This window comes from Scyliorhinus torazame, chromosome 15 (genome assembly GCF_047496885.1).
Source record: "Scyliorhinus torazame isolate Kashiwa2021f chromosome 15, sScyTor2.1, whole genome shotgun sequence".
NCBI classification, from domain to species: domain Eukaryota; kingdom Metazoa; phylum Chordata; class Chondrichthyes; order Carcharhiniformes; family Scyliorhinidae; genus Scyliorhinus; species Scyliorhinus torazame.
In genome coordinates, this window is record NC_092721.1 from 145,019,273 (window position 1) to 145,045,308 (window position 26,036).

The 26,036-nt window shown below is 56.5% G+C and overlaps 1 protein-coding gene across 4 annotated transcripts in view; it reads left to right on the forward strand.

The window, feature by feature from the left end:
- sgcg (sarcoglycan, gamma) overlaps window positions 1-25,706 on the forward strand; it is a 1,082,174-nt gene extending 1,056,468 nt beyond the window's left edge. For all 4 annotated transcript variants that reach the window (XM_072476857.1, XM_072476856.1, XM_072476855.1 and 1 more), the window contains one exon: window positions 24,047-25,706. In XM_072476857.1, the coding sequence (XP_072332958.1) occupies window positions 24,047-24,220 (174 nt within the window). In that variant the 3' untranslated portion in view covers window positions 24,221-25,706. The remainder of the gene's footprint in view (window positions 1-24,046) is intronic.
- The last annotated feature ends 330 nt before the right edge of the window (window positions 25,707-26,036 follow it).

The following is a 26,036-nucleotide window of genomic DNA, read 5'->3' on the forward strand; positions in this document are numbered from 1 at the left end:
GCTGGGCTTGGGCTTCCTGAGAGCTGGGCTTCCTGAGAGCTGGGCTTCCTGAGAGCTGGGCTTTCTGAGAGCTGGGCTTCCTGAGAGCTGGACCTCTGAGAGCTGGGCTTCCTGGGAGCTGGGCTTCTTGAGAGCTGGGCTTCCTGGGAATTGGGCCTCTGAGAGCAGGGCTTCCTGAGGGCTGTCTTCCTGAGAGCTGGACCTCTGACAGCTGGGCTTTCTGAGAGCTGGGCTTCTTAATAACTGGGCTTTTTGAGAACTGGGCCTCTGAGAGCTGGGCTTCCTGAGAGTTGGGCCTCTGAGAGCAGGGCTTGGAGTTCCATTTCCAATTGCAAAATCCGAACTTCATTCGGACTCCTCACTATTGTATAGATACAGGAATGACAGTGTTAGATGAATAGTGTTCTGTGGGGATCCTATGAAAATGTACCAGTGACATTAACAAATGTTGTACAAGGTAGATTTTACTCCAAAAATACACTTCCCGAATCTGTGTTAGGAGTGCTGGAACTGTGGACATCCTTGGCATAATGGTACTGCGATAAGTGGATATTCACTTGCATGATCTGGTCATAAACAAGCCGCCTGAATGAGTGGCATCCTTTCTTGTTGGTGTACATTTGGATATTGATGAGTGATGCACATGTGGTCACATGTGCTCCCTCTAATTCCTTAGGCCTTTGGGAATCCTGCCACTCAGTAAAATACCAGCACTCTATCATGTTGCTGTACGAAGGCAGCATGGTGGCGCAGTGGGTTAGCTCTGTTGCTTCACGGCGTTGAGGTCCCAGGTTCGATCCCGGCTCTGGGTCACTGTCTGTGTTGAGTTTGCACATTCTCCCCGTGTTTGCGTGGGTTTCGCCCCCACAACCCAAAGATGTGCAGGCTAGATGGATTGAACAAGCTAAATTGCCCCTTAATTGGAAAAAATGAATTGGGTACTCTAAATTTATACCAAAAAAAAATGTTGCTGTACGAAGCTGATAAAATTTCTGGTTGTAGAAAACAACATGTTGGTAATTTGCTGAGTGCATGAGTTCAAACTGTTTAGTCAATGACACTAATATCCCAGGTGACAGCCTGAAATGATTCCACAGCATGGAAGTAAAAGGTGTATAACAGCCGCTGGTACATACGTGTAACCTGTGGTATAACTGAGTGACAGCCGGCTATGTGCAGCCACTGCTTCTCAACCATCTGCAGGTTGAAGCACTTCAGCTTGTAAACTCTGGTATTGGCAGGTGCTTGCCCTGCCTCTCCTCTCTAGACCATCTGCACCCTGTCCTTTCTACTTCTAAAAATCAACAGAAATGTGGAATCCTCAGGACGAAGTCCAAAGAAACCTGCGTGGTAGAGAACAACTTTTTTTTTTAATTCTTAGAAATTTAGAGTACTTAATTATTTTATTTTCACAATTGAGGGGCAATTTAGCGTGACCAATCCACCTAACCTGCACATCTTTGTGTTGTGGGGGTGAGACCCACGCTGACACGGGAAGAATATGCAAACTCCACACGGACTGTGACTCGGGGCCAGGATCGAACCCGTGCCGCCCTAATAAAGAACAACTTAATGCTGATCCCAAGGCAAATGGTAAAGAGATAGATGGTAAAGTCGTTGACCATGGAAGAAGAGAAAATAGCATAATCATAAGGGTTTAAGAACAAATGAGTAACTAATTCCCTTTAAACACATATGTTATTTATATCAAGTCACTTCAGGACGGTGCCCCACAACCCTGGTGTAATTTATACTGGTGTGATTAAGATGCAGTGTACATGAGGCAGGAAGAGTGGGGAAATAGGAAGTGCTGTCTCATTTTCATGGGCTCACCTAACTTCCTCAATCTGGCAGAAATGGCTGCAGGAAACTGCATGGCAGCAAAGTGGGCAGGGGGCTGTTATGCAGGGTCCTCACCCAATTTCTTATTACCGCCAATAACGCCGTAATGGGGCTTTCCCTGTCCAAACTGGTACATGAAGAAGGATGGTCATCCTTTCAGAAGGGAAGAAAGTTTTTTTTTAATATAAATATTTTTTATTGGGTTTCTGAATAAAGTATATTTACCGTTATGTACACAAATTAGAATACACATATATACATAGAAGAGAAGGGAACACGCACAAAAAACAAAACAAACAACGATAAAAAAAGTTCAAATAAAATAACTGGTAGGGTATTATGTGCTAGCTCAACAGCAGCTCTGTACAATTGGCAGCATTGTTTTTAGTACATAAGTAGGCATCTGTTTGGGGGGGGGGGCAAAACTGGGGGGTACATATACATTTGGGCGTCGGGGAAACAAATACAGAATAATTACAGAGGGCAATACGTGAATGGGTCTGGTGTTGGCGTTGTCGCTTGCTTCCCCCGGACGGTTTTTGCTGCCGTCGTCATCTCGCGATCACCTCCGCTTCAGTCGTTCGTCCCGTTTTTCGCCCGGATTTTCCTTGTTCTCTGCTCCTGTAGATGCCAAGTTTGTTATTGTTTCCTGTGCCCTCCTTCCGGCTGTCATTCCCTTGCTTCCCCCTCACTTCACTGGTTCCCCTCTATTGTTCCATGTCTCATCCCTCTTCCAACCCCTCTTCCACCCCCGCCCCCCCCCCCCCCCTTCTCCTGTGGTTCACCTTTCTTTTCTCTTAGGTTGATGAGCTATCAATTACGACGAGACGAGAGTAGAATGTAATCGAGGCTTTATTACACAGAGATGTGTGGCCCCCAACAGCAGCTTACGAAATGGCTGCTGTTCGGAGAGCACACACATTTATACTCCGCCTCCTGGGCGGAGCCAGCAGGCAGGGATCTACCCCCCGTACCTGTAGTACAGGGGCCTTACCGTAATATCCATACATACAATATAATACAACAGTGGTGGCTACCACATTCACCCCCTGTTAAAAATGAGTCCAGCGGGGGTGGTGGAAAACTATTTACATATAGATTGGTTTTAAAATTACAGAGAAGGTTACAAATTTAGATGATCGGGCACCTTGATCTGTCGTCGAGAGCGCCGCAGTGTTGGTGGCGACTTAGGCGACGGCTTGGTCTTCGGTGACTCCGGGAGCATGTCGAAATCCTCTTCATCCCCGGGTGGGGGCAAGGGGAGGACGGAATGTCCTGCAGCGGAGGCTGTGGTGGGGTGCGCCGGGGAGGGGAGGGTGGCACCGGGGCAGAGGGGGTGGGGCAGCTGGTGCCAGATCCCTGAGGGAGACTGTGTCTTGGCGGCCGTCGGGGTACTCTACGTAGGCGTACTGCGAATTTGCTTGGAGTAGCTGTACTCTCTCAACCAACGGGTCCGCCTTGTGGAGCCGCACCTGCTTGCGGAGGAGAACGGGTCCTGGAGCTGCCAGCCACGTTGGGAGCAAAACCCTGGAGGTGGACTTCCTGGGGAAGGCAAAGAGACGTTCCTGGGGGTTTCGTTGCTCGCGGTGCACAGGAGCGACCGAATGGAGTGAAGTGCGTCGGGGAGGACCTCCTGTCAGCGGGAGGCCGGGAGATTTCTGGACCGTAGGGCCAGCTGGATGGCTCTCCAGACCATCCCATTCTCCCGCTCCACCTGCCCGTTTCCCCTGGGGTTGTAGCTGGTCGTCCTGCTCGAGGCAATGCCCCTGTTGAGCAGGTACTGGCGCAGCTCCTCGCTCAGAAATGAGGATTCCCGGTCACTGTGGACGTAGGCGGGGAAACCGAACAGAGCGAAGATGGTGTTGAGGGCAGATGTCATATCAGGGCATGGGATGGCGAAGGGGAATCTGGAGTACTCATCGACCACACTGAGAATATACGTGTTTCGGTCGGTGGAGGGGAGGGGCCCTTTGAAATCCACGCTGAGGCGTTCAAAGGGGCGGGGGGCCTTCACCAGGCACGCACGGTCCGGCCGGTAGAAGTGCGTCTTGCACTCCGCACAGACCTGGCAGTCCCTGCTGATTGTCCGTACTTCCTCGACGGAGTAGGGCAGATTGCGAGCCTTGATGAGATGGTACAGTCGTGTGACTCCCGGGTGACAAAGGTTGTCGTGCAGGGCCCGGAGTCGGTCTACTTGTGCGCTGGCACATGTACCTCGGAATAGGGCCTCTGGGGGCGCGTTGAGTTTGCCGGGGCGATACAAAATCTCGTAATTATAGGTGGAGAGCTCGATCCTCCACCTCAGGATCTTATCGTTTTTGATCTTGCCCCGCTGTGTCTTATTGAACATGAAGGCTACCGACTGTTGGTCAGTGAGGAGGGTGAATCTCCTGCCGGCCAGGTAATGCCGCCAATGCCACACAGCCTCAACAATAGCTTGGGCCTCTTTTTCGACGGGTGAGTGCCGAATGTCTGAGGCATGAAGTGTGCGGGTAAAGAATGCCACGGGTCTGTCTGCCTGATTGAGGGTGGCGGCTAGGGCGACATCCGATGCGTCGCTCTCTACTTGAAAGGGCAATGTCTCGTCTACTGCGTGCATCCCAGCCTTGGCGATATCGGCTCTGATACAGGCGAAGGCCTGTTGTGCCTCGGCCGTCAGGGGAAAGTGTGTGGACTGTATGAGTGGGCGGGCCTTGTCCGCATAGTTTGGGACCCACTGGGCGTAGTATGAGAAGAACCCCAGGCAGCATTTGAGGGCAGTGGGGAAGGGGGAGCTCCATGAGGGGGTGCATGCGGTCGGGATCGGGCCCCAGAACTCTGTTCTGGGCGACATAGCCACGTATGGCTAAGCGGGTTGTGCTAAACATGCACTTCTCCTTGTTGTAGGTGAAATGAATGAAAATCGCTTATTGTCACAATTAGGTTTCAAATGAAGTTACTGTGAAAAGCCCCTAGTCGCCACATTCCAGCGCCTGTTCGGGGAGGCTGGTACGGGAATTGAACCGTGCTGCTGGCCCGCCTTGGTCTGCTTTAAAAGCCAGCGATTTAGCCCAGTGTGCTAAACCAGGTGTGGAGAAATTTGGCACGGTTGGCATCGTGGTCCTGCTGGTCATGGCCGCAGATGGTGACATTGTCTAGGTACGAGAAGGTGGCCCGCAAACCGTACCGGTTGACCATTCGGTCCATCTCCCTTTGGAAGACCGAGACCCCATTAGTGATGCCGAAGGGAACCCTGAGGAAGTGATAGAGACGACCGTCCACCTCGAAGGCAGTGTATGGACGGTCCGATTTACGAATGGGGAGCTGGTGGTAGGCAGATTTGAGGTCTACCGTTGGGAAGACCCAGTACTGTGCAATCTGATTGACCATATCAGATATGCGTGGGAGTGGTATGTTGTAGCTGTACAACGTACCACTCCCACGGCTGTGTGTACCGATTGATGGTCTGGCTGTAGTCCACAACCATTCTGTGTTTCTCCCCGGTTTTAACGACTACCACTTGGGCTCTCCGGGGGCTGTTGCTGGCCCCGATGATGCCTTCCCGAAGCAGCCGCTGGACCTCGGACCTGATGAAGGTCCTGTCCTCGGTGCTGTACCGTCTGCTCCTGGTGGCGACGGGTTTGCAATCCTGGGTTAGATTTGCGAAGAGAGAAGACGGATCGACCAAGTGAGGGGTGGTAGGGGCCCGCCGAATTTGAGGGTTAGGCTCTGGAGATTGCACTGGAAGTCCAGGCCTAGTAGTAGAGCAGCGCGGTGTTCAGGGAGGACGTAGAGGCGGAAGCCGCTGAATTCTACGCCCTGGACAGTGTGTGTGACCGTACAGTACCCCCGGATCGTGACGGAATGAGATCTGAAGGCCAGGGAGATTCTTTGGTTGGCGGGGTGTACCGCGAGGGAGCAGCGCCTTACCGTATCTGGGTGTATGAAGCTTTCGGTGCTCCCGGAGTCCAGCAGGCAAGAGGTCACGTGGCCGTTGATTTTCACGCTGGTCGATGCGGTGGCCAGGTTGTGCGGATGAGACTGGTTGATCGTCACTGAGGCGAGTCGTGATCGGTCGTCGCTGGCGTCGGATGATGGGGAGCCTGGAGGGGGGCCCAGGTCCTGGAATGCTTTCGGTGTCCATGCCCCGTGGGGGAAACAAGATGGCGGCGCCTGAAGAACCTGCGGGGGACAAAATGGCGGCACCCATGGGCCGCACGTTGCGGGGGTTGGACAAGGTGGCGGCACCCATGGGCCACACGTGGACTGAGGGGGAGAAGATGACGGCGGCCACTGGCCACACGTGATCCAGGGAGATGAAGATGGCAGTGCCCATTGTGTGTAGACTGGGGGATGGGGGCGATAGCGGCGACTGCGCGGGCTTGGCTCACCGCGGCAAAGTGGCCCTTTTTGTCGCAAGCCTTGCAAAGGGCCGCGTGGGCCGGGCAGCGTTGGCGAGGGTGTTTCTGCTGGCCGCAGAAGTAACATCGGGGACCCCCGGGGTGCGCAGGCTGGCGTATGGCGCAGGCGTACTGGCTGGGTAAGGCCCCCGCTGGGGTGGCCGTCTGTGGGGTCCACGATGCGTAGGAGGAGTGGGCCGCGCGGCTGGTGGGGTAGGCCTGAATGTTACGTGAGGCAACCGTCATAGAGAGCGCTAGCTTCTTTGTCTCAGCTAGATCGAGCGTGGCCCCTTCTAACAGTCTTTGGCGTATGAGGTCCGACCCAATCCCCGTAACGAACGCGTCCCGCATGAGGTTCGAATGTTCAGTGGCCATAACGGGCCCGCCAGAAGTCTTCTATGGACTCACCAGGGAGTGGAGAGCGAGTGGCGAGTACGTGCCTGGTGAAGAGCGTGTTCGTCTTCTGTGCGTAGTTTTCTTTGAGAAGCGCCATGGCGACAGCGTAGTTCTGGGCGTCCTGGATCAGCGGAAACACGTTGGAGCACAACCTTGAGTGCAGGATCTGTATCTTCTGAGCCTCCGGAACAGGGGTGGTCGCTGAGTTGATGTACGCCTCGAAGCAAGCTAGCCAGTGATTAAAGTCCTTTTTGGCGTCGCTTGATTGCGGATCAGCTGCAGGCAATCTGGTTTGATACGGAGGTCCATCGTTTAGAAAATCTTCGAGCAATAAATTGAGGCACGATCAATTGAGCAAAGACTAGAGTTGGATACAACTGAGGCTTTATTGCTCTAAGATGTGTGGCCTCCCACAGCAGCTGGCAAAATGGCTGCTGAATGGAGGACACACATATTTATACTCCGCCTACTGGGCAGAGCCAGCAGGCAGGGCTGCCGGCGAACCTGCAGTACAGGTCCTACCTTACATCCTCTAATACAGGTGCAACAGTGGTTTACCACAGAGAGATTCTGAGAGGTCGGACAGCCAGTCTGCAGCTTTGGGTGGTGCTGCTGACCGCCAGCTGAATACGATTCTACGGCGGGCGATCAGGGAGGCAAAGGCAAGGGAGTCCATCTCCTCCCCAGGAATAGATCTGGCTGGTCTAATACCCCGAAGACCGCTACTTTCGGGTGTGGCTCCACTCTCATCCCCACCACTTTGGACATTGCCTCGAAGAAGGCTGTCCAGTACCCCGCAAGTCTGGGGCAAGACCAGAACATGTGGGCGTGGTTGGCCGGGCCTCCTTGGCACCGTTCACATCCATCTCCGGGAAGAACCTACTCATGCGGGTTCTTGTTAAGTGGGCTCTATGTACCACTTTTAGTTGCGTCAGGCTGAGTCTTGCGCACGTGGAGGTGGAGTTGACTCTATGCAGTGCATCGCTCCAGAGTCCCCACCCTATTTCAATCCCCAGGTCCTCCCCCCATTTCATTCTTTGCGTCCAGTACGGTGTCGGCCCCTTCTACCAGTCGGTCATACATGTCGCTACAGTCCCCTTTATCTAGGATGCTTGCATCCAGTAACTCTTCCAGTAATGTCTGTCGTGGCGGTTGTGGATACGTCCTTGTCTCCTTTCGTAGGAAGTTTTTGAGTTGCAGGTACCTTAGCTCGTTCCCCCTGGCTAGCCCCCCCCTGGATTTTGTTTTTTGTAGGACCTTCCTTGGAATCCTAGGATTCCCCCCCCCCCCCCCCCCCCCCACCCCTCCCCTCCATACGACTGCCATGATTAGTTTGTCTAGTGCTTTGAAAAAGGCCTTGGGGATGTAGATCGGGATGGATCTAAGTAGGAAGAGGTACCAGTGCAGTACGTTCCTTTTGATCGTCTGGACTCTCCCCGCGAGGGAGAGTGGGAGTGTGTTCCATCTTTGCAGGTTCCTCTGTCAGACTGGTGAGGCTCCATTTGTGGATCTCTTACCAGTCATGGGCTATTTGCATCCCCAGGTTGTGGAATTTGTGTTGGGCTTGTTTAAGCGGCAGTCCCGTTAGTGCTGCCCCACCTACTTGTGGGTGTACTGGGAAGATCTTGCTTTTGCTCATGTTGAGTTTCTAGCCCGAGAAGGCGCCAAACTCTTTCAGGAGCACGATGATTCCGTCCATGCTGCTCTGTGGTTCCGAATTGTAGAGGAGCAGGTCATCTGCATAGAGTGAGACTCTGTGCTCTCTGCCGCCCCTTTGGATAGAAGAGAAGAAAGTTGACGATTTTGATACATTGCAGTAGTTTGGAATAACGAAATTCCAAACGCTGGTTGAGCCTGAGAATACAGAATCCCAGAAATCACAGTTGGTGATATGAGTGAGCGTATGGTTAGTGTAACATCCCTCTGCTTGCTACTTTAACAAAGCCAAATGTGGATTTGCAGAAAATGGTGGAAACATCGAGGCGGCCTGCAGCATCTGTGGAGAGAGAAACAGAGTTAATGTTTCAGGCCTGTGACCTTTCAGTAGAAGTTTTTTTGCCATTTTTTAACATTTCCATTCAGGTAGAAACCAGTGTAAAGTTACATGATCACAATAAGCATTATTTGCTAATGCCACCAAATATAATTTACAGGCTACGGCAACAGTGATTGCAAGTCCAGCAGGTAAGGGGACCCCAAGTGCAATGATGGAGGAGCCTCAGCCTTTTCTATTATCCAACAGGCATGCCGTCTTTGCTGCCTATGTGGACGAGGAAAGAGCCTGCAGGATGGATGAGTAAACTATCTACTACAGCACTGTGGTAGGAGACTGGAAAATCAGGGGTGTAGATACTGTTCTTTGCAGCCACAACCAGCAGCTCTGAAGGTTGTGATGTCTGCATGGTGCCACGAGTTCAAACATCTCCACACAGTTGGAGAAGAAGTGGGAACGGGCTAATCCAGTTATTGTGGGTCTGCATCGTAACCAACAACATAGGTAGAACTGGGAATGAGGTTTTGCTGAGAAAGTGTGAGGGTCGAAATTTAAATGCAGAACTTATGGGTAATAATAATATCTTTATTAGTGTCACAAGGGGCTATTGACTATCAATTGCAGTTGTCTTCAGAAGCTTGTCTCTCAGGAATTAGTTTGTAGGGCTGTGGAATGGGAGAAAGAGGATGCCCTCTGTGGTGCTTGTCATGCTAAATGCATGCTTCATTCTAATCAGCTGTGCCTTGTCTGTGACAAGTGGCAATCCTGAGTAATCTCAGGATTGCTACAGTAATCTCAGGATTGCTACCAGTGCCACGTGATAGTCAGAGTAGGAATGACAGGATAGCTAGGATGAATACGTGGCTTGAGAGATGGTGCAAGAGGGAGGGTTTCAAATTCCTGGGACATTGGAACCGGTTCTGGGGGAGGTGGGACCTGTACAAATCGGACGGTCTGCACCTGAGTGGGACCGGAACCAATGTTCTCGGGGGTGTGTTTGCTAGTGCAGTTGGGGAGGGTTTAAACTAATGTGGCAGGGGGATGGGAACCGATGTAGGAAGTCAGTGGGGACGGGAACAAAAGGCAGGAAGGGAGAGTGTGTAAAGCATGACCAGAGAAAGCAGGGCAGAGAGCAAGGAAAGTCTACATTAAACTGCATTTATTTCAATGCAAGGAGCCTGACGGGCAAAGCGGATGAGCTCAGGGCATGGATGGGCACATGGGACTGGGATATTATAACTATGACTGAAACATGGCTAAGGGAGGGGCAGGACTGGCAGCTCAATGTTCCGGGGTACGGATGCTATAGAAAGGATAGAACAGGAGTTAAGAGAGGAGGGGGAGTGGCATTTTTGATTAGGGAGAACATCACGGCAGTACTTAGAGGGGATATATCCGAGGGTTCGCCCACTGAGTCTATATGGGTGGAACTGAAAAATAAGAAGGGAGAGATCACCTTGATAGGACTGTACTACAGGCCCCCAAATAGTCAGCAGAAAATTGAGGAGCAAATATGTAAGGAGATTACAGATAGCTGCAAGAAAAATAGGGTGGTAATAGTAGGGGACTTTAACTTTCCCAACATTGACTGGGACAGTCATAGCATTAGGGGCTTGGATGGAGGGAAATTTGTTGAGTGTATTCAGGAGGAATTTCTCATTCAGTATGTGGATGGACCGACTAGAGAGGGGGCAAAACTTGACCTCGTCTTGGGAAATAAGGAAGGGCAAGTGACAGAAGTGTTAGTGAGGGATCACTTTGGGACAAGTGACCATAACTCCATTAGTTTTAAGATAGCTATGGAGAATGATAGGTCTGGCCCAAGAGTTAAAATTCTTAATTGGGGCAAGGCCAATTTTGATGGTATCAGACAGGAACTTTCAGAGGTAGATTGGGGGAGACTGTTGGCAGGCAAAGGGACGGCTGGTAAATGGGAGGCTTTTAAAAATGTGTTAACCAGGGTTCAGGGTAAGCACATTCCCTTTAGAGTGAAGGGCAAGGCTGGTAGAAGTAGGGAACCCTGGATGACTCGAGATATTGAGACTCTGGTCAAAAAGAAGAAGGAGGCATATGACGTACATAAACAACTGGGATCAAGTGGATCCCTTGAAGAGTATAGAGATTGTCGAAATAGAGTTAAGAGGGAAATCAGGAGGGCAAAAAGGGGACATGAAATTGCTTTGGCAAATAATGCAAAGGAGTATCCAAAGAGCTTCTACAGATACATTAAGGGAAAAAGAGTAACTAGGGACAGAGTAGGGCCTCTTAAGGATCAATAAGGACATCTATGTGCAGAGCCACAAGAGTTGGGTGAGATCCTGAATGAATATTTCTCATCGGTATTCACGGTGGAGAAAGGCATGTATGTTAGGAAACTAAGGGAAATAATTAGTGATGTCTTGAGAAGTGTGCATATTACAGAGGAGGAGGTGCTGGAAGTCTTAAAGCGCATCAAGGTAGATAAATCTCCGGGACCTGATGAAATGTATCCCAGGATGTTGTGGGAGCGTAGGGAGGAAATTGCGGGTCCCCTAACAGAGATATTTGAATCATCGGCAGCCACAGGTGAGGTGCCTGAAGATTGGAGAGTAGCGAATGTTGTGCCCTTGTTTAAGAAGGGCAGCAGGGAAAAGCCTGGGAACTACAGACCGGTGAGCCTAACGTCTGTAGTAGGTAAGTTGCTAGAAGGTATTCTGAGAGACAGGATCTACAAGCATTTAGAGAGGCAAGGACTAATTCGGGGCAGTCAGCATGGCTTTGTGCGTGGAAATTCATGTCTCACATATTTGATTGAGTTTTTTGAGGGGGTGACCAAGAAGGTAGATGAGGGCAGTGCAGTAGACATTGTCTACATGGACTTTAGCAAAGCCTTTGACAAGGTACCGCATGGTAGGTTGTTGCAGAAGGTTAAAGGTCACGGGATCCAGGGTGAGGTTGCCAATTGGATTCAAAATTGGCTGGACGACAGAAGACAGAGGGTGGTTGTAGAGGGTTGTTTTTCAAACTGGAGGCCTGTGACCAGTGGTGTGCCTCAGGGATCGGTGCTGGGTCCACTGTCATTTGTGATTTATATTAATGATTTGGATGAGAATTTAGGAGGCATGGTTAGTAAGTTTGCAGATGACACCAAGATTGGTGGCACAGTGGATAGTGAAGAAGGTTATCTAGGATTGCAACGGGATCTTGATCAATTAGGCCAGTGGGCCGACGAATGGCAGATGGAGTTTAATTTAGATAAATGTGAGGTGATGCATTTTGGCAGATCGAATCAGGCCAGGACCTACTCAGTTAATGGTATGGCGTTGGGGAGAGTTATCGAACAAAGAGATCTAGGAGTACAGGTTCATAGCTCCTTGAAGGTGGAGTTGCAGGTGGACAGGGTGGTGAAGAAGGCATTCGGCATGCTTGGTTTCATTGGTCAGAACATTGAATACAGGAGTTGGGACGTCTTGTTGAAGTTGTACAAGACATTGGTACGGCCACACTTGGAATACTGTGTGCAGTTCTGGTCACCCTATTATAGAAAGGATATTATTAAACTAGAAAGAGTGCAGAAAAGATTTACTAGGATGTTACCGGGACTTGATGGTTTGAGTTATAAGGAGAGGCTGGGTAGACTGGGACTTTTTTCCCTGGAGCGTAGGAGGCTTAGGGGTGATCTTATAGAGGTCTATAAAATAATGAGGGGCATAGATAAGGTAGATAGTCAACATCTTTTCCCAAAGGTAGAGGAGTCTAAAACTAGATGGCATAGGTTTAAGGTGAGAGGGGAGAGATTCAGAAGGGCCCAGAGGGGCAATTTCTTCACTCAGAGGGTAGTGAGTGTCTGGAATGTGCTGCCAGAGGTAGTAGTAGAGGCAGGTACAATTGTGTCTTTTAAAAAGCATTTAGATAGTTACATGGGTAAGATGGGTATAGAGGGTTATGGGCCAAGTGCGGGCAACTGGGACTAGCTTAATGGTAAAAACTGGGAGGCATGGACTGGTTGGGGTGAAGGGCCTGTTTCCATGCTGTAAACTTCTATGATTCTATGATTACCTTGATATGCAATGTCAGCCCTCATTGGCAAGTTGTTTGTGCCTGTGAAATATACAGGACTAAAGTTCACTGTCACTGATTGGAGTCCTAAGTACACCCAGTGCATAGAGGGATGGGGAAGGAGGACCTTCTTGTGAACTTGTTCCTGGTCAAACTTGTCATAAGTGCCCCTCTACCGCGGCTACATTTGCGATCAGGTGTGCCTGGAGAGGAAGCATGCGGTGTCCACAGGTGCCATTGAGGCCTTCCATGTCTGGTGGGCACCGCAGGGATTGGGGTGTTTTATTGATCCTCTTAATCACATTTTAATTTGATGTTTTCAGTTTCGTTTGAGATTTATTTTTGTTTAGGGCAGTATCCCTTTAAGGGGCTGCCCCATTTTAATTTGTCCCTCAGTTCATTTAATTTAATTGTTCAATACAAGATGTTCATACAAGAGTTTACAGGCAGAATCTTGTGGTTGCACTCACCACCTGCAGGATCAGCGACGAAGGTAGTAAATCTCTTGAGAATCGGGAAACGCGCGATTATTACCGGAGAAGTCGCGTGTCCCGATTTTCCCCGCCCCTCGACGGCAACAGAGTTACCTATTTTTAATAGATTTTAATTCATTTCCATGTACTTAGCGCACCCCCCCAACACCACAAATGTGCACCCTCAGGCCGATTTTAAGAGGTAAAAGGTTAGCACTAACTTGGGAATCATATTGATGTGTTAAACCACTGAAGAGAGTTTTTGGAGCTGAATGCATGCTACAGTCATGGTAACAAACATGGCCGCAGATGGTGACGTTATCCAGATACGGGAACGTTGCGCGTAAGCCGTATCGGTCACCATTCGGCCCATCTCGCGCTGGAAGTCCGAGACCCCATTAGTGACACCAAAGGGAACCCTTAAAAATTGGTAGAGCCGCCCATCTGCTTCGAAGGCAGTGTACTTGCAGTCACTAGTGCGGAGGGGTAGCTGATGGTAAGCGGACTTGAGATCCACTGTGGAGAAGACCTTGTATTGCGCAATCCTGTTCACCAGGTCGGATATACGGGGGAGAGGGTACGCATCCAGCTGCGTAAACCTGTTGATGGTCTGACTGTAGTCAATGACCATCCTATGTTTCTCTCCGGTCTTCACCACCGCTACTTGAGCTCTCCAGGGACTGTTGCTAGCTTCAATGACCCCTTCCCTTTGGACCTCTGACCTGATGAAGGTCCGGTCCTGGGCACTGTACCGTCTGCTCCTGGTGGCGATGGGTTTGCAATCCGGGGTGAGGTTCGATAACAGGGAAGGCGGGTCGACCTTAAGGGTCGCAAGGCCGCAGACAGTAAGGGGGGTATAGGGCCGCCGAATTTAAAGGTCAGTCTTTGCAAGTTACATTGGAAGTCCAACCCCAGGAGTGTAGCCGCGCAGAGGTGCGGCAGGACATAAAGGCGTAAATTGTTGAATTTCCTGCCTTGGACAGTGAGGTCTGCTAGGCAGAACCCCTTTATCTCCACTGAGTGTGTCCTGGAGGCCAGGGAGATTCTTTGGTTTACAGGGTGGGTAACAAGTGAACAGCGCCTTATCGTGTCGGGGTGTATAAAGCTCTCCGTGGCGCGGCGGTCCGGAGTCGCTGGAGACCGCGGCCACGGCTCGTGCTTGGCAGACCCCCACAAAATGGCCCTTCTTGCCGCACCCTTTGCAGGTGGAGGTGCGGGCTGGGCAGCGCGTGGGGGGATGCGTCGCCTGCCCGCAGAAGAAACAGCGGGGCCCGACGGAGTTAGCGGGCTGTCTTAAAGCGCAGGCCTGTGGGGACACGGGGAAGGTCAATGGGGCTGCCGCTGCGGGATGCCATGCAGCCCAGAGGGCCGCCGCGCGGTCGGGCGCATAGGACTGCGCGTTTCTGGAGGCAACATCCATGGACCCTGCCAAGGCCTGTGCCTCTCTCAGTCCCAGGGTGTCCTTTTCTAAGAGTCTTTGGTGGATCTCTGAGGAGCTCATACCTGCTACGAAGGCAGCCCAGATTAGAAGTTCCGTGTGCTCGCTGCCCGAAACTTGCGGGCAGCCACAGATTCTGCATGCACCAGTAGCGCACGGTATAAGTCCTCCAGTGATTCCCCGGGGCTTTGCCATCTAGTTGCAAGCAGGTGACGTGCGTAGACCTGGTTTACAGGGCGTATATAATGTCCCTTCAACAGTTCGATCGCAGCATCATAGTCCTCCGCCTCCTCGATGAGGGTGAAGATTCCAGGGCTTACTCTCGAGTGCAGGAGATGCATTTCTGTTCTCCTGAGGGGGTGCCTCCGGCCGTCTCGAGGTTGCCTTTAAAACACGCCAGCCAGTGCTTAAATATTGCCGCCGAGTTCACCGCGTGGGGGCTGAGTTGTAGACACTCCGGCTTGATTTGGAGATCCATTCTTTCAGCTTAAGAGTAGCCTATTAAATTGATGCACGATCAATGAGACTCAAAGACGAGGTTGTAACATAACTGAAGGCTTTAATAGACTAGGTCTGTTCCCCAGCAGCTTCGGTACAGAATGAGGGCTGCTGGGATGGCACCGGTTCTTATACCCCACCTGTCAGGGCGGAGCTACGTACCAAACAGCCCATGGTAAACTCCTAGGTTTACCCAATGGTCGACAGCCTCTCGGGTACTGCAATACCTGATAATAGCAGACCCCCCGCTCCCCCACTCGCTGCCTCTCCTTTCCCCCGCCCCTCCCACTCGCTGTCTCTCCTTTCCCCGCCCCTCCCACTCGCTGCCTCTCCATCCCCCGCTCCCCCACTCGCTGCCTCTCCTTCCCCCCGCCCCTCCCACTCGCTGCCTCTCCTTCCCCCGCCCCTCCCACTCGCTGCCTCTCCTATCCCCCGCCCCTCCCACTCGCTGCCTCTCCTTTCCCCCGCCCCTCCCACTCGCTGTCTCTCCTTTCCCCGCCCCTCCCACTCGCTGCCTCTCCATCCCCCGCTCCCCCACTCGCTGCCTCTCCTTCCCCCCGCCCCTCCCACTCGCTGCCTCTCCTATCCCCCGCCCCTCCCACTCGCTGCCTCTCCTTTCCCCCGCCCCTCCCACTCACTGCCTCTCCTTTCCCCCGCTCCCCCACTCGCTGCCTCTCCTTTCCCCGCTCCCCCACTCGCTGCCTCTCCTTTCCCCCGATCCCCCACTCGCTGCCTCTCCTTTCCCCCGCTCCCCCACTCGCTGCCTCTCCTTTCCCCGCTCCCCAACTCGCTGCCTCTACTTTCCCCCGCTCCCCCACTCGCTGCCTCTCCTTTCCCCCGCTCCCCCACTCGCTGCCTCTCCTTTCCCCCATCCCTCCCACTCGCTGCCTCTCCTTTCCCCTGCCCCTCCCACTCACTGCCTCTCCTTTCCCCTGCCCCTCCCACTCACTGCCTCTCCTTTCCCCCGCTCCCCCACTCGCTGCCTCTCCTTTCCCCCGCTCCCCCACTCGCTGCCTCTCCTTTCCCCGCTCCCCCACTCGCTTGCTCTCCTTTCCCCCGCTCCCCCACTCGCTCCCTCTCCTGTCCCCCGCCCCTCCCACTCGCTGCCTCTCCTTTCCTCCGCCCCTCCCACTCGCTGCCTCTCCTTCCCCCGCCCCACCCACTCGCTGCCTCTCCTTTCCCCCGCCCCTCCCACTCGCTGCCTCTCCTTCCCCCGCCCCTCCCACTCGCTGCCTCTCCTTTCCCCCGCCCCTCCCACTTGCTGCCTCTCCTTTCCCATGCTCACCCACTCGCTGCCTTTCCTTTCCCCCGCCCCTTCCACTCGCTGCCTCTCCTTTCCCCGCTCCCCCACTCGCTGCCTCTCCTTTCCCCCGCCCCCCCCCACTCGCTGCCTCTCCTTTCCCCGCTCCCCCACTCGCTGCCTCTCCTTTCCCACGCTCCCCCACTCGCTGCCTCTCCTTTCCCCCGCCCCTCCCACTCGCTGCCTCTCCTTTCCCACGCTCCCCCACTCGCTGCCTCTCCTTTCCCACGCCCCTCCCACTCGCTGCCTCTCCTTTCCCACACCCCTCCCACTCGCTGCCTCTCCTTCCCCCCATCCCACTCGCTGTCTCTCCTTTCCCCGCTCTCCCACTCGCTGCCTCTCCTTTCCCACGCTCCCCCACTCGCTGCCTATCCTTCCCCCGCCCTCCCACTCACTGCCTCTCCTTTCCCACGCTCGCCCACTCGCTGCCGCTCCTTCCCCCGCCCTCCCACTCGCTGCCTCTCCTTTCCCCGTTCCCCCACTCGCTGCCTCTCCTTTCCCCCGCCCATCCCACACACTGCCTCTCCTTTCCCCCGCCCCTCCCACTCGCTGCCTCTCCTTTCCCCCGCTCCCCCACTCGCTGCCTCTCCTTTCCCCCGCCCCTCCCACTCGCTGCCTCTCCTTTCCCACGCTCCCCCACTCGCTGCCTCTCCTTTCCCCGCCCCTCCCACTCGCTGCCTCTCCTTTCCCCTGCCCCTCCCACTCGCTGCCTCTCCTGTCCCACGCTCCCCCACTCGCTGCCTCTCCTTTCCCCGCCCCTCCCACTCACTGCCTCTCCTTTCCCCCGCTCCCCCACTCGCTGCCTCTCCTTTCCCCGCCCCTCCCACTCGCTGCCTCTCCTTTCCCCTGCCCCTCCCACTCGCTGCCTCTCCTGTCCCACGCTCCCCCACTCGCTGCCTCTCCTTTCCCCGCCCCTCCCACTCGCTGCCTCTCCTTTCCCCGCCCCTCCCACTCGCTGCCTCTCCTTTCCCCGCCCCTCCCACTCGCTGCCTCTCCTTTCCCCGCCCCTCCCACTCGCTGCCTCTCCTTTCTCCCGCCCCTCCCACTCGCTGCCTCTCCTTTCACCCGCTCCCCCACTCGCTGCCTCTCCTTCCCCCGCTCCCCCACTCACTGCCTCTCCTTTCCCCCGCTCCCCCACTCGCTGCCTCTCCTTTCCCCTGCTCCCCCACTCGCTGCCTCTCCTTTCCCCCGCCCCTTCACTCGCTGCCTCTCCTGTCCCGTGCCCCTCCCACTCGCTGCCTCTCCTTTCCCCTGCTCCCCCACTCGCTCCCTCTCCTTTCCCCGCCCCTCCCACTCGCTGCCTCTCCTTTCCCCCGCCCCTCCCACTCGCTGCCTCTCCTTTCCCCCGCTCCCCCACTCGCTGCCTCCTTTCCCCCGCCCCTCCCACTCGCTGTCTCTCCTTTCCCCGCCCCTCCCACTCGCTGCCTCTCCATCCCCCGCTCCCCCACTCGCTGCCTCTCCTTCCCCCCGCCCCTCCCACTCGCTGCCTCTCCTATCCCCTGCCCCTCCCACTCGCTGCCTCTCCTTTCCCCCGCCCCTCCCACTCACTGCCTCTCCTTTCCCCCGCCCCTCCCACTCGCTGCCTCTCCTTTCCCCGCTCCCCAACTCGCTTCCTCTCCTTTCCCCCGATCCCCCACTCGCTGCCTCTCCTTTCCCCCGCTCCCCAGCTCGCTGCCTCTCCTTTCCCCCATCCCTCCCACTCGCTGCCTCTCCTTTCCCCCGCTCCCCCACTCGCTGCCTCTCCTTTCCCCCGCTCCCCAGCTCGCTGCCTCTCCTTTCCCCCATCCCTCCCACTCGCTGCCTCTCCTTTCCCCCGCTCCCCCACTCGCTGCCTCTCCTTTCCCCCGCTCCCCCACTCGCTGCCTCTCCTTTCCCCCGCTCCCCCACTCGCTGCCTCTCCTTTCCCCGCTCCCCCACTCGCTTGCTCTCCTTTCCCCCGCTCCCCCACTCGCTCCCTCTCCTGTCCCCCGCCCCTCCCACTCGCTGCCTCTCCTTTCCTCCGCCCCTCCCACTCGCTGCCTCTCCTTCCCCCGCCCCACCCACTCGCTGCCTCTCCTTTCCCCCGCCCCCCCACTCGCTGCCTCTCCTTTCCCCCGCCCCTCCCACTCGCTGCCTCTCCTTTCCCCCGCCCCTCCCACTCGCTGCCTCTCCTTTCCCACACCCCTCCCACTCGCTGCCTCTCCTTCCCCCCATCCCACTCGCTGTCTCTCCTTTCCCCGCTCTGCCACTCGCTGCCTCTCCTTTCCCACGCTCCCCCACTCGCTGCCTATCCTTCCCCCGCCCTCCCACTCACTGCCTCTCCTTTCCCACGCTCGCCCACTCGCTGCCGCTCCTTCCCCCGCCCTCCCACTCGCTGCCTCTCCTTTCCCCGTTCCCCCACTCGCTGCCTCTCCTTTCCCCCGCCCCTCCCACTCGCTGCCTCTCCTTTCCCGCGCTCCCACACTCGCTGCCTCTCCTTTCCCCTGCCCCTCCCACTCGCTGCCTCTCCTTTCCCACGCTCCCCCACTCGCTGCCTCTCCTTTCCCCGCCCTTCCCACTCGCTGCCTCTCCTTTCCCCGCCCCTCCCACTCGCTGCCTCTCCTTTCCCCCGCTCCCCCACTCGCTGCCTCTCCTTTCCCCGCCCCTCCCACTCGCTGCCTCTCCTTTCCCCGCCCCTCCCACTCACTGCCTCTCCTTTCCCCCGCTCCCCCACTCGCTGCCTCTCCTTTCCCCGCCCCTCCCACTCACTGCCTCTCCTTTCCCCGCCCCTCCCACTCGCTGCCTCTCCTTTCCCCTGCCCCTCCCACTCGCTGCCTCTCCTGTCCCACGCTCCCCCACTCGCTGCCTCTCCTTTCCCCTGCCCCTCCCACTCGCTGCCTCTCCTTTCCCCGCCCCTCCCACTCACTGCCTCTCCTTTCCCCCGCTCCCCCACTCGCTGCCTCTCCTTTCTCCCGCCCCTCCCACTCGCTGCCTCTCCTTTCACCCGCTCCCCCACTCGCTGCCTCTCCTTCCCCCGCTCCCCCACTCACTGCCTCTCCTTTCCCCCGCTCCCCCACTCGCTGCCTCTCCTTTCCCCTGCTCCCCCACTCGCTGCCTCTCCTTTCCCCCGCCCCTTCACTCGCTGCCTCTCCTTTCCCCCGCCCCTCCCACTCGCTGCCTCTCCTTTCCCCCGCTCCCCCACTCGCTGCCTCCTTTCCCCCGCCCCTCCCACTCGCTGTCTCTCCTTTCCCCGCCCCTCCCACTCGCTGCCTCTCCATCCCCCGCTCCCCCACTCGCTGCCTCTCCTTCCCCCCGCCCCTCCCACTCGCTGCCTCTCCTATCCCCTGCCCCTCCCACTCGCTGCCTCTCCTTTCCCCCGCCCCTCCCACTCACTGCCTCTCCTTTCCCCCGCTCCCCCACTCGCTGCCTCTCCTTTCCCCGCTCCCCAACTCGCTTCCTCTCCTTTCCCCCGATCCCCCACTCGCTGCCTCTCCTTTCCCCCGCTCCCCAGCTCGCTGCCTCTCCTTTCCCCCATCCCTCCCACTCGCTGCCTCTCCTTTCCCCCGCTCCCCCACTCGCTGCCTCTCCTTTCCCCCGCTCCCCCACTCGCTGCCTCTCCTTTCCCCCGCTCCCCCACTCGCTGCCTCTCCTTTCCCCCGATCCCCCACTCGCTGCCTCTCCTTTCCCCCGCTCCCCCACTCGCTGCCTCTCCTTTCCCCCGCTCCCCCACTCGCTGCCTCTCCTTTCCCCCGCTCCCCCACTCGCTGCCTCTCCTTTCCCCCGCCCCTCCCACTCACTGCCTCTCCTTTCCCCCGCTCCCCCACTCGCTGCCTCTCCTTTCCCCGCTCCCCAACTCGCTTCCTCTCCTTTCCCCCGATCCCCCACTCGCTGCCTCTCCTTTCCCCCGCTCCCCAGCTCGCTGCCTCTCCTTTCCCCCATCCCTCCCACTCGCTGCCTCTCCTTTCCCCCGCTCCCCCACTCGCTGCCTCTCCTTTCCCCCGCTCCCCCACTCGCTGCCTCTCCTTTCCCCGCTCCCCCACTCGCTTGCTCTCCTTTCCCCCGCTCCCCCACTCGCTCCCTCTCCTGTCCCCCGCCCCTCCCACTCGCTGCCTCTCCTTTCCTCCGCCCCTCCCACTCGCTGCCTCTCCTTCCCCCGCCCCACCCACTCGCTGCCTCTCCTTTCCCCGCCCCTCCCACTCGCTGCCTCTCCTTCCCCCGCCCCACCCACTCGCTGCCTCTCCTTTCCCCCGCTCCCCCACTCGCTGCCTCTCCTTTCCCCGCCCCTCCCACTCGCTGCCTCTCCTTTCCCCCGCCCCCCCACTCGCTGCCTCTCCTTTCCCCGCTCCCCCACTCGCTGCCTCTCCTTCCCCCGCTCCCCCACTCGCTGCCTCTCCTTTCCCCCGCCCCTCCCACTCGCTGCCTCTCCTTTCCCACGCTCCCCCACTCGCTGCCTCTCCTTTCCGCGCCCCTCCCACTCGCTGCCTCTCCTTTCCCACACCCCTCCCACTCGCTGCCTCTCCTTCCCCCCATCCCACTCGCTGCCTCTCCTTTCCCCGCTCCCCCACTCGCTGCCTCTCCTTTCCCCTGCCCCTCCCACTCGCTGCCTCTCCTTCCCCCCATCCCACTCGCTGTCTCTCCTTTCCCCGCTCTGCCACTCGCTGCCTCTCCTTTCCCACGCTCCCCCACTCGCTGCCTCTCCTTTCCCACACCCCTCCCACTCGCTGCCTCTCCTTCCCCCCATCCCACTCGCTGTCTCTCCTTTCCCCGCTCTGCCACTCGCTGCCTCTCCTTTCCCACGCTCCCCCACTCGCTGCCTATCCTTCCCCCGCCCTCCCACTCACTGCCTCTCCTTTCCCACGCTCGCCCACTCGCTGCCGCTCCTTCCCCCGCCCTCCCACTCGCTGCCTCTCCTTTCCCCGTTCCCCCACTCGCTGCCTCTCCTTTCCCCCGCCCCTCCCACTCGCTGCCTCTCCTTTCCCCGCTCCCCCACTCGCTGCCTCTCCTTTCCCCGCCCTTCCCACTCGCTGCCTCTCCTTTCCCCCGCTCCCCCACTCGCTGCCTCTCCTTTCCCCCGCCCCTCCCACTCGCTGCCTCTCCTTTCCCCGCCCTTCCCACTCGCTGCCTCTCCTTTCCCCCGCTCCCCCACTCGCTGCCTCTCCTTTCCCCCGCCCCTCCCACTCACTGCCTCTCCTTTCCCCCGCTCCCCCACTCGCTGCCTCTCCTTTCCCCGCCCCTCCCACTCGCTGCCTCTCCTTTCCCCGCCCCTCCCACTCGCTGCCTCTCCTATCCCCCGCCCCTCCCACTCACTGCCTCTCCTTTCCCCCGCTCCCCCACTCGCTGCCTCTCCTTTCCCCGCCCCTCCCACTCGCTGCCTCTCCTTTCCCCGCCCTTCCCACTCGCTGCCTCTCCTTTCCCCCGCTCCCCCACTCGCTGCCTCTCCTTTCCCCGCCCCTCCCACTCACTGCCTCTCCTTTCCCACGCTCCCCCACTCGCTGCCTCTCCTTTCCGCGCCCCTCCCACTCGCTGCCTCTCCTTTCCCCGCCCCTCCCACTCGCTGCCTCTCCTTTCCCCGCCCCTCCCACTCGCTGCCTCTCCTTTCCCCGCCCCTCCCACTCGCTGCCTCTCCTTTCCCACGCTCCCCCACTCGCTGCCTCTCCTTTCCCCGCCCCTCCCACTCGCTGCCTCTCCTTTCCCCGCCCCTCCCACTCGCTGCCTCTCCTTTCCCCCGCTCCCCCACTCGCTGCCTCTCCTTTCTCCCGCCCCTCCCACTCGCTGCCTCTCCTTTCCCCGCCCTTCCCACTCGCTGCCTCTCCTTTCCCCCGCTCCCCCACTCACTGCCTCTCCTTTCCCCCGCTCCCCCACTCGCTGCCTCTCCTTTCCCCTGCTCCCCCACTCGCTGCCTCTCCTTTCCCCGCCCCTCCCACTCGCTGCCTCTCCTTTCCCCCGCTCCCCCACTCGCTGCCTCTCCTTTCCCCTGCTCCCCCACTCGCTGCCTCTCCTTCCCCCGCTCCCCCACTCACTGCCTCTCCTTTCCCCCGCTCCCCCACTCGCTGCCTCTCCTTTCCCCTGCTCCCCCACTCACTGCCTCTCCTTTCCCCCGCTCCCCCACTCGCTGCCTCTCCTTTCCCCTGCTCCCCCACTCGCTGCCTCTCCTTTCCCCCGCCCCTCCCACTCGCTGCCTCTCCTTTCCCGCGCTCCCACACTCGCTGCCTCTCCTTTCCCCTGCCCCTCCCACTCGCTGCCTCTCCTTTCCCACGCTCCCCCACTCGCTGCCTCTCCTTTCCCCGCCCTTCCCACTCGCTGCCTCTCCTTTCCCCGCCCCTCCCACTCGCTGCCTCTCCTTTCACCCGCTCCCCCACTCGCTGCCTCTCCTTCCCCCGCTCCCCCACTCACTGCCTCTCCTTTCCCCCGCCCCTCCCACTCGCTACCTCTCCTTTCCCCCGCTCCCCCACTCGCTGCCTCTCCTTTCCCCTGCTCCCCCACTCGCTGCCTCTCCTTTCCCCGCCCCTCCCACTCGCTGCCTCTCCTTTCCCCTGCCCCTCCCACTCGCTGCCTCTCCTTTCCCCCGCCCCTCCCACTCGCTGCCTCTCCTTTCCCCCGCTCCCCCACTCGCTGCCTCCTTTCCCCCGACTCTCCCACTTGCTGCCTCTCCTTTCGCCCGCCCCTCCCACTCGCTGCCTCTCCTTTCCACTGCTCCCCCACTCGCTGCCACTCCTTTCCCACGCCCCTCCCACTCGCTGCTTCTCCTGTCCCGTGCCCCTCTTGCTCTGTCTCTCCTTTCCTCCGACACTCCCGCTCTCTGCCTCTCCTTTCCTCCAATCCTCCCACTCTCTGCATCTCCTTTCCCCCACCCCTCTCACTCTCTGCCTCTCCTGTCCCCCACCCCTCCAACTCGCTGCATCTCCTTTCCCCCGCCCCTCCCACTCTCTACCTCTCCTTTCCCCCGCCCCTCCCGCTCTCTACCTCTCCTTTCCCCTGCCCTCCCACTGTCTCTCCTTTTCCCCGCCCCTCCCACTCTCTGTCTCTCCTTTTCCCCACCCCTCCAGCTCTCTATCTCTCCTTTCCCCTGCCCTCCCACTCTCTCTCCTTTTCCCCGCCCCTCCCACTCTCTGTCTCTCCTTTTCCTCGCCCCTCCCGCTCTATACCTCTCCTTTCCCCGACTCTCCCAATCTCTACCTCTCCTTTCCCCGTTCTCCCGTTTGCTGCCTCTCCTTTCCTCAACCCTCCTGCTCGCCACCTCTCCTGCCTTGTGACCCTGAGATTCTGTACTCCCTTCGTCTGCCAATGAGATTTCATTTGTAACTACCGCATGCCGCTGTGAATTCCGGCCCCTGACTCTCCCTCCCGTTCCCCACCCTCTCACACCCGCATGCTTCTCACTCCCCAACCTGAGTGTGATAGAGGATTCGGGAGATGAGCAGCTTCTGAGGAAGAGCAGCTTCGAGTTGCAGGGTTGTGGAGGGTGGGCGAGCGGGAGCTTTGGCGCAGACTGGGCGAGTTGGCGAGCAATCAGGCCGCTCCAAAATGGCGCCGATCATGTGACGTGACTCTGTGTCAGGCACTGTGCAAAACAACATCAAAATGAAACTCTGGATGGTGAAACATGAATACTGGCCCCATTAACTGTGCAACGTTAAAGCAGAACAGCTTAAACTGGGGCAACTTAAAACAGGGATTACTGAAAGTAATTCAGCAAAAATAATTAAATGGATTTTTCTGTATCTTTTCCAGCTGATGCTCGATGCTGAGACGGTGAGATTACCCAAGTTGCCTCATGTGGCACAGGGTGGATCCGGAAATTCTCAGGAACTTTATGAAGTTTGTGTCTGTCCAGATGGAAAGCTATTTCTGTCTGTTGCAGGAGTGGGATCGACCTGCCAGGAATATAGTCGGGTGTGCCAGTGAGCATCTCGGTGTCTTCTCGAATCTTCTGAGAACTCGACATTTCATCCGGCGTTTTTGAAAACATTTGAATTTTTTTTCAATAAATGCAGCTGCAAAGTATCAGTGCCATAGCATCATAAAGAAAGTGGTAAAAGATTTCCTTTCACCAATATATCTCGTAATCAGAGACGTTAAACAGAAAGCCCTATTGCCCCAGAAAAAAAAAAGAAAATAATCTATTCACAAATGGACAAAAAGAGCACAATTCAAAGCTTTAATTTCAAATAGTGGAAGCAAAAATCTAAGTTGGGCACAATTGCCATTGTTGCACAGACAACATTGATAATTGCCCCGTATCATGGAGTGCAACAAGATGCACTATCAACGGTTGCATCAGATGATTCTCCTGATATTGAACATTTTTATAGCAAAGATATACGGACACTGAATTATAAATCAATATTTTCTAACTTCTACATCTTCCAAATCTTACTTATGCCAACATGGGAGGTTCATTTTTTTAATGATCAAGATACATTGGGCGCGATTCTCCACTCCCACGCCGGGAGAATCGCCTGGGCCACCAAAATTTCCGGGGACGCCGGTCCGACACCCTCCCGCAATTCTCCCAAGCGGCGGGAACGGCCCGGTCGAGTTTCGCGTGCCGCAGAATCGCCGGAGACACCGAAAATGGCGATTCTCCGGCACCCCCGCTATTCTGAGGCCCGGACAGGCCGAGCGGCCAGGCCAAAACGGAGGGTTCCCCCCCCGGCGCCGTCCACACCTGGTCGCTGCAGTCGTGGGCGGTGCGTGAACACGGCCTGTGGGGGGGGCGAGGGGGGATCCTGCACCGGGCTTTACCTGGAATGTGGGGTGGCCCGCGATCGGTGCCCACCGATCGTCGGGTTGTTCTCTCTGAAGGAGGACCTCCTTCCTTCCGCGGCCCCGCAAGATCCGCCCCCATCTTCTTGCGGGGGTGGACTTAGAGAGGACGGCAACCACGCATGCGCAGGCTGGCGCCGGCCAACCCGCACATGCGCGGATGACGCCCGTTATGCGGCACTGGCCGCGTCATCTATGCGGCACCGCTTTTACGCGGGCGACAAGGCCTGGCGCGTTATGATGACGCGGCCCCGATCCTGGCCCATTGTCAGGGCCTGAATCGGTCGGGACCGGGGCACGACGGCGTTCACGACGGCGCGGCCACTTCGGCGTGGGAGTGGAGAATCCCGCCCAGTGTATTCATTCAATTTTGATACACTTAAGAGCGGAGACTGGGTTGATTTTGACCAGGTGTCCGCTTGATCTCTATGCAATAACATTTTTTTTCCTGCAATAACACTTGAACCACAAGAGCTGTGCTTTTTGTACAAAACTACAATGTGGAATAAAATATCCAAAGCTTTACCATCTGTATGTAAACCACAGTATTAAAGTTGCAGTACCCTTTCTTAGTCTTTTTATAAAGCTATGTTGAAATGTATAAAATAAAAGTACGTTATCCCTATTTGCGTTTGGGTGATTTTGTTTTTTAAATCTCTATTACTTTCTAACAGGTTATGTTTTTATTGCATTGACCTATAGATGCATTAACCACTATTTAGCGGAGGGTTGATGACCAGAGGATTGGCAAAAGAACAAGAGGGGAGGACGTAATGAGAATTAATTTTTTGTTCAGTGGGTTGTTGTGATCTGGAATTCACTGCCTAAAAAGCTGGTGAAAACAGATACAAATTATACCGTCAAAAGAAAATTGGATATATAGTTTGACAGGGAAACATAATGCCGGATTATGTGAAATGAACAGGAGAGTGGGACTAATTGCATCGCTTTTTTA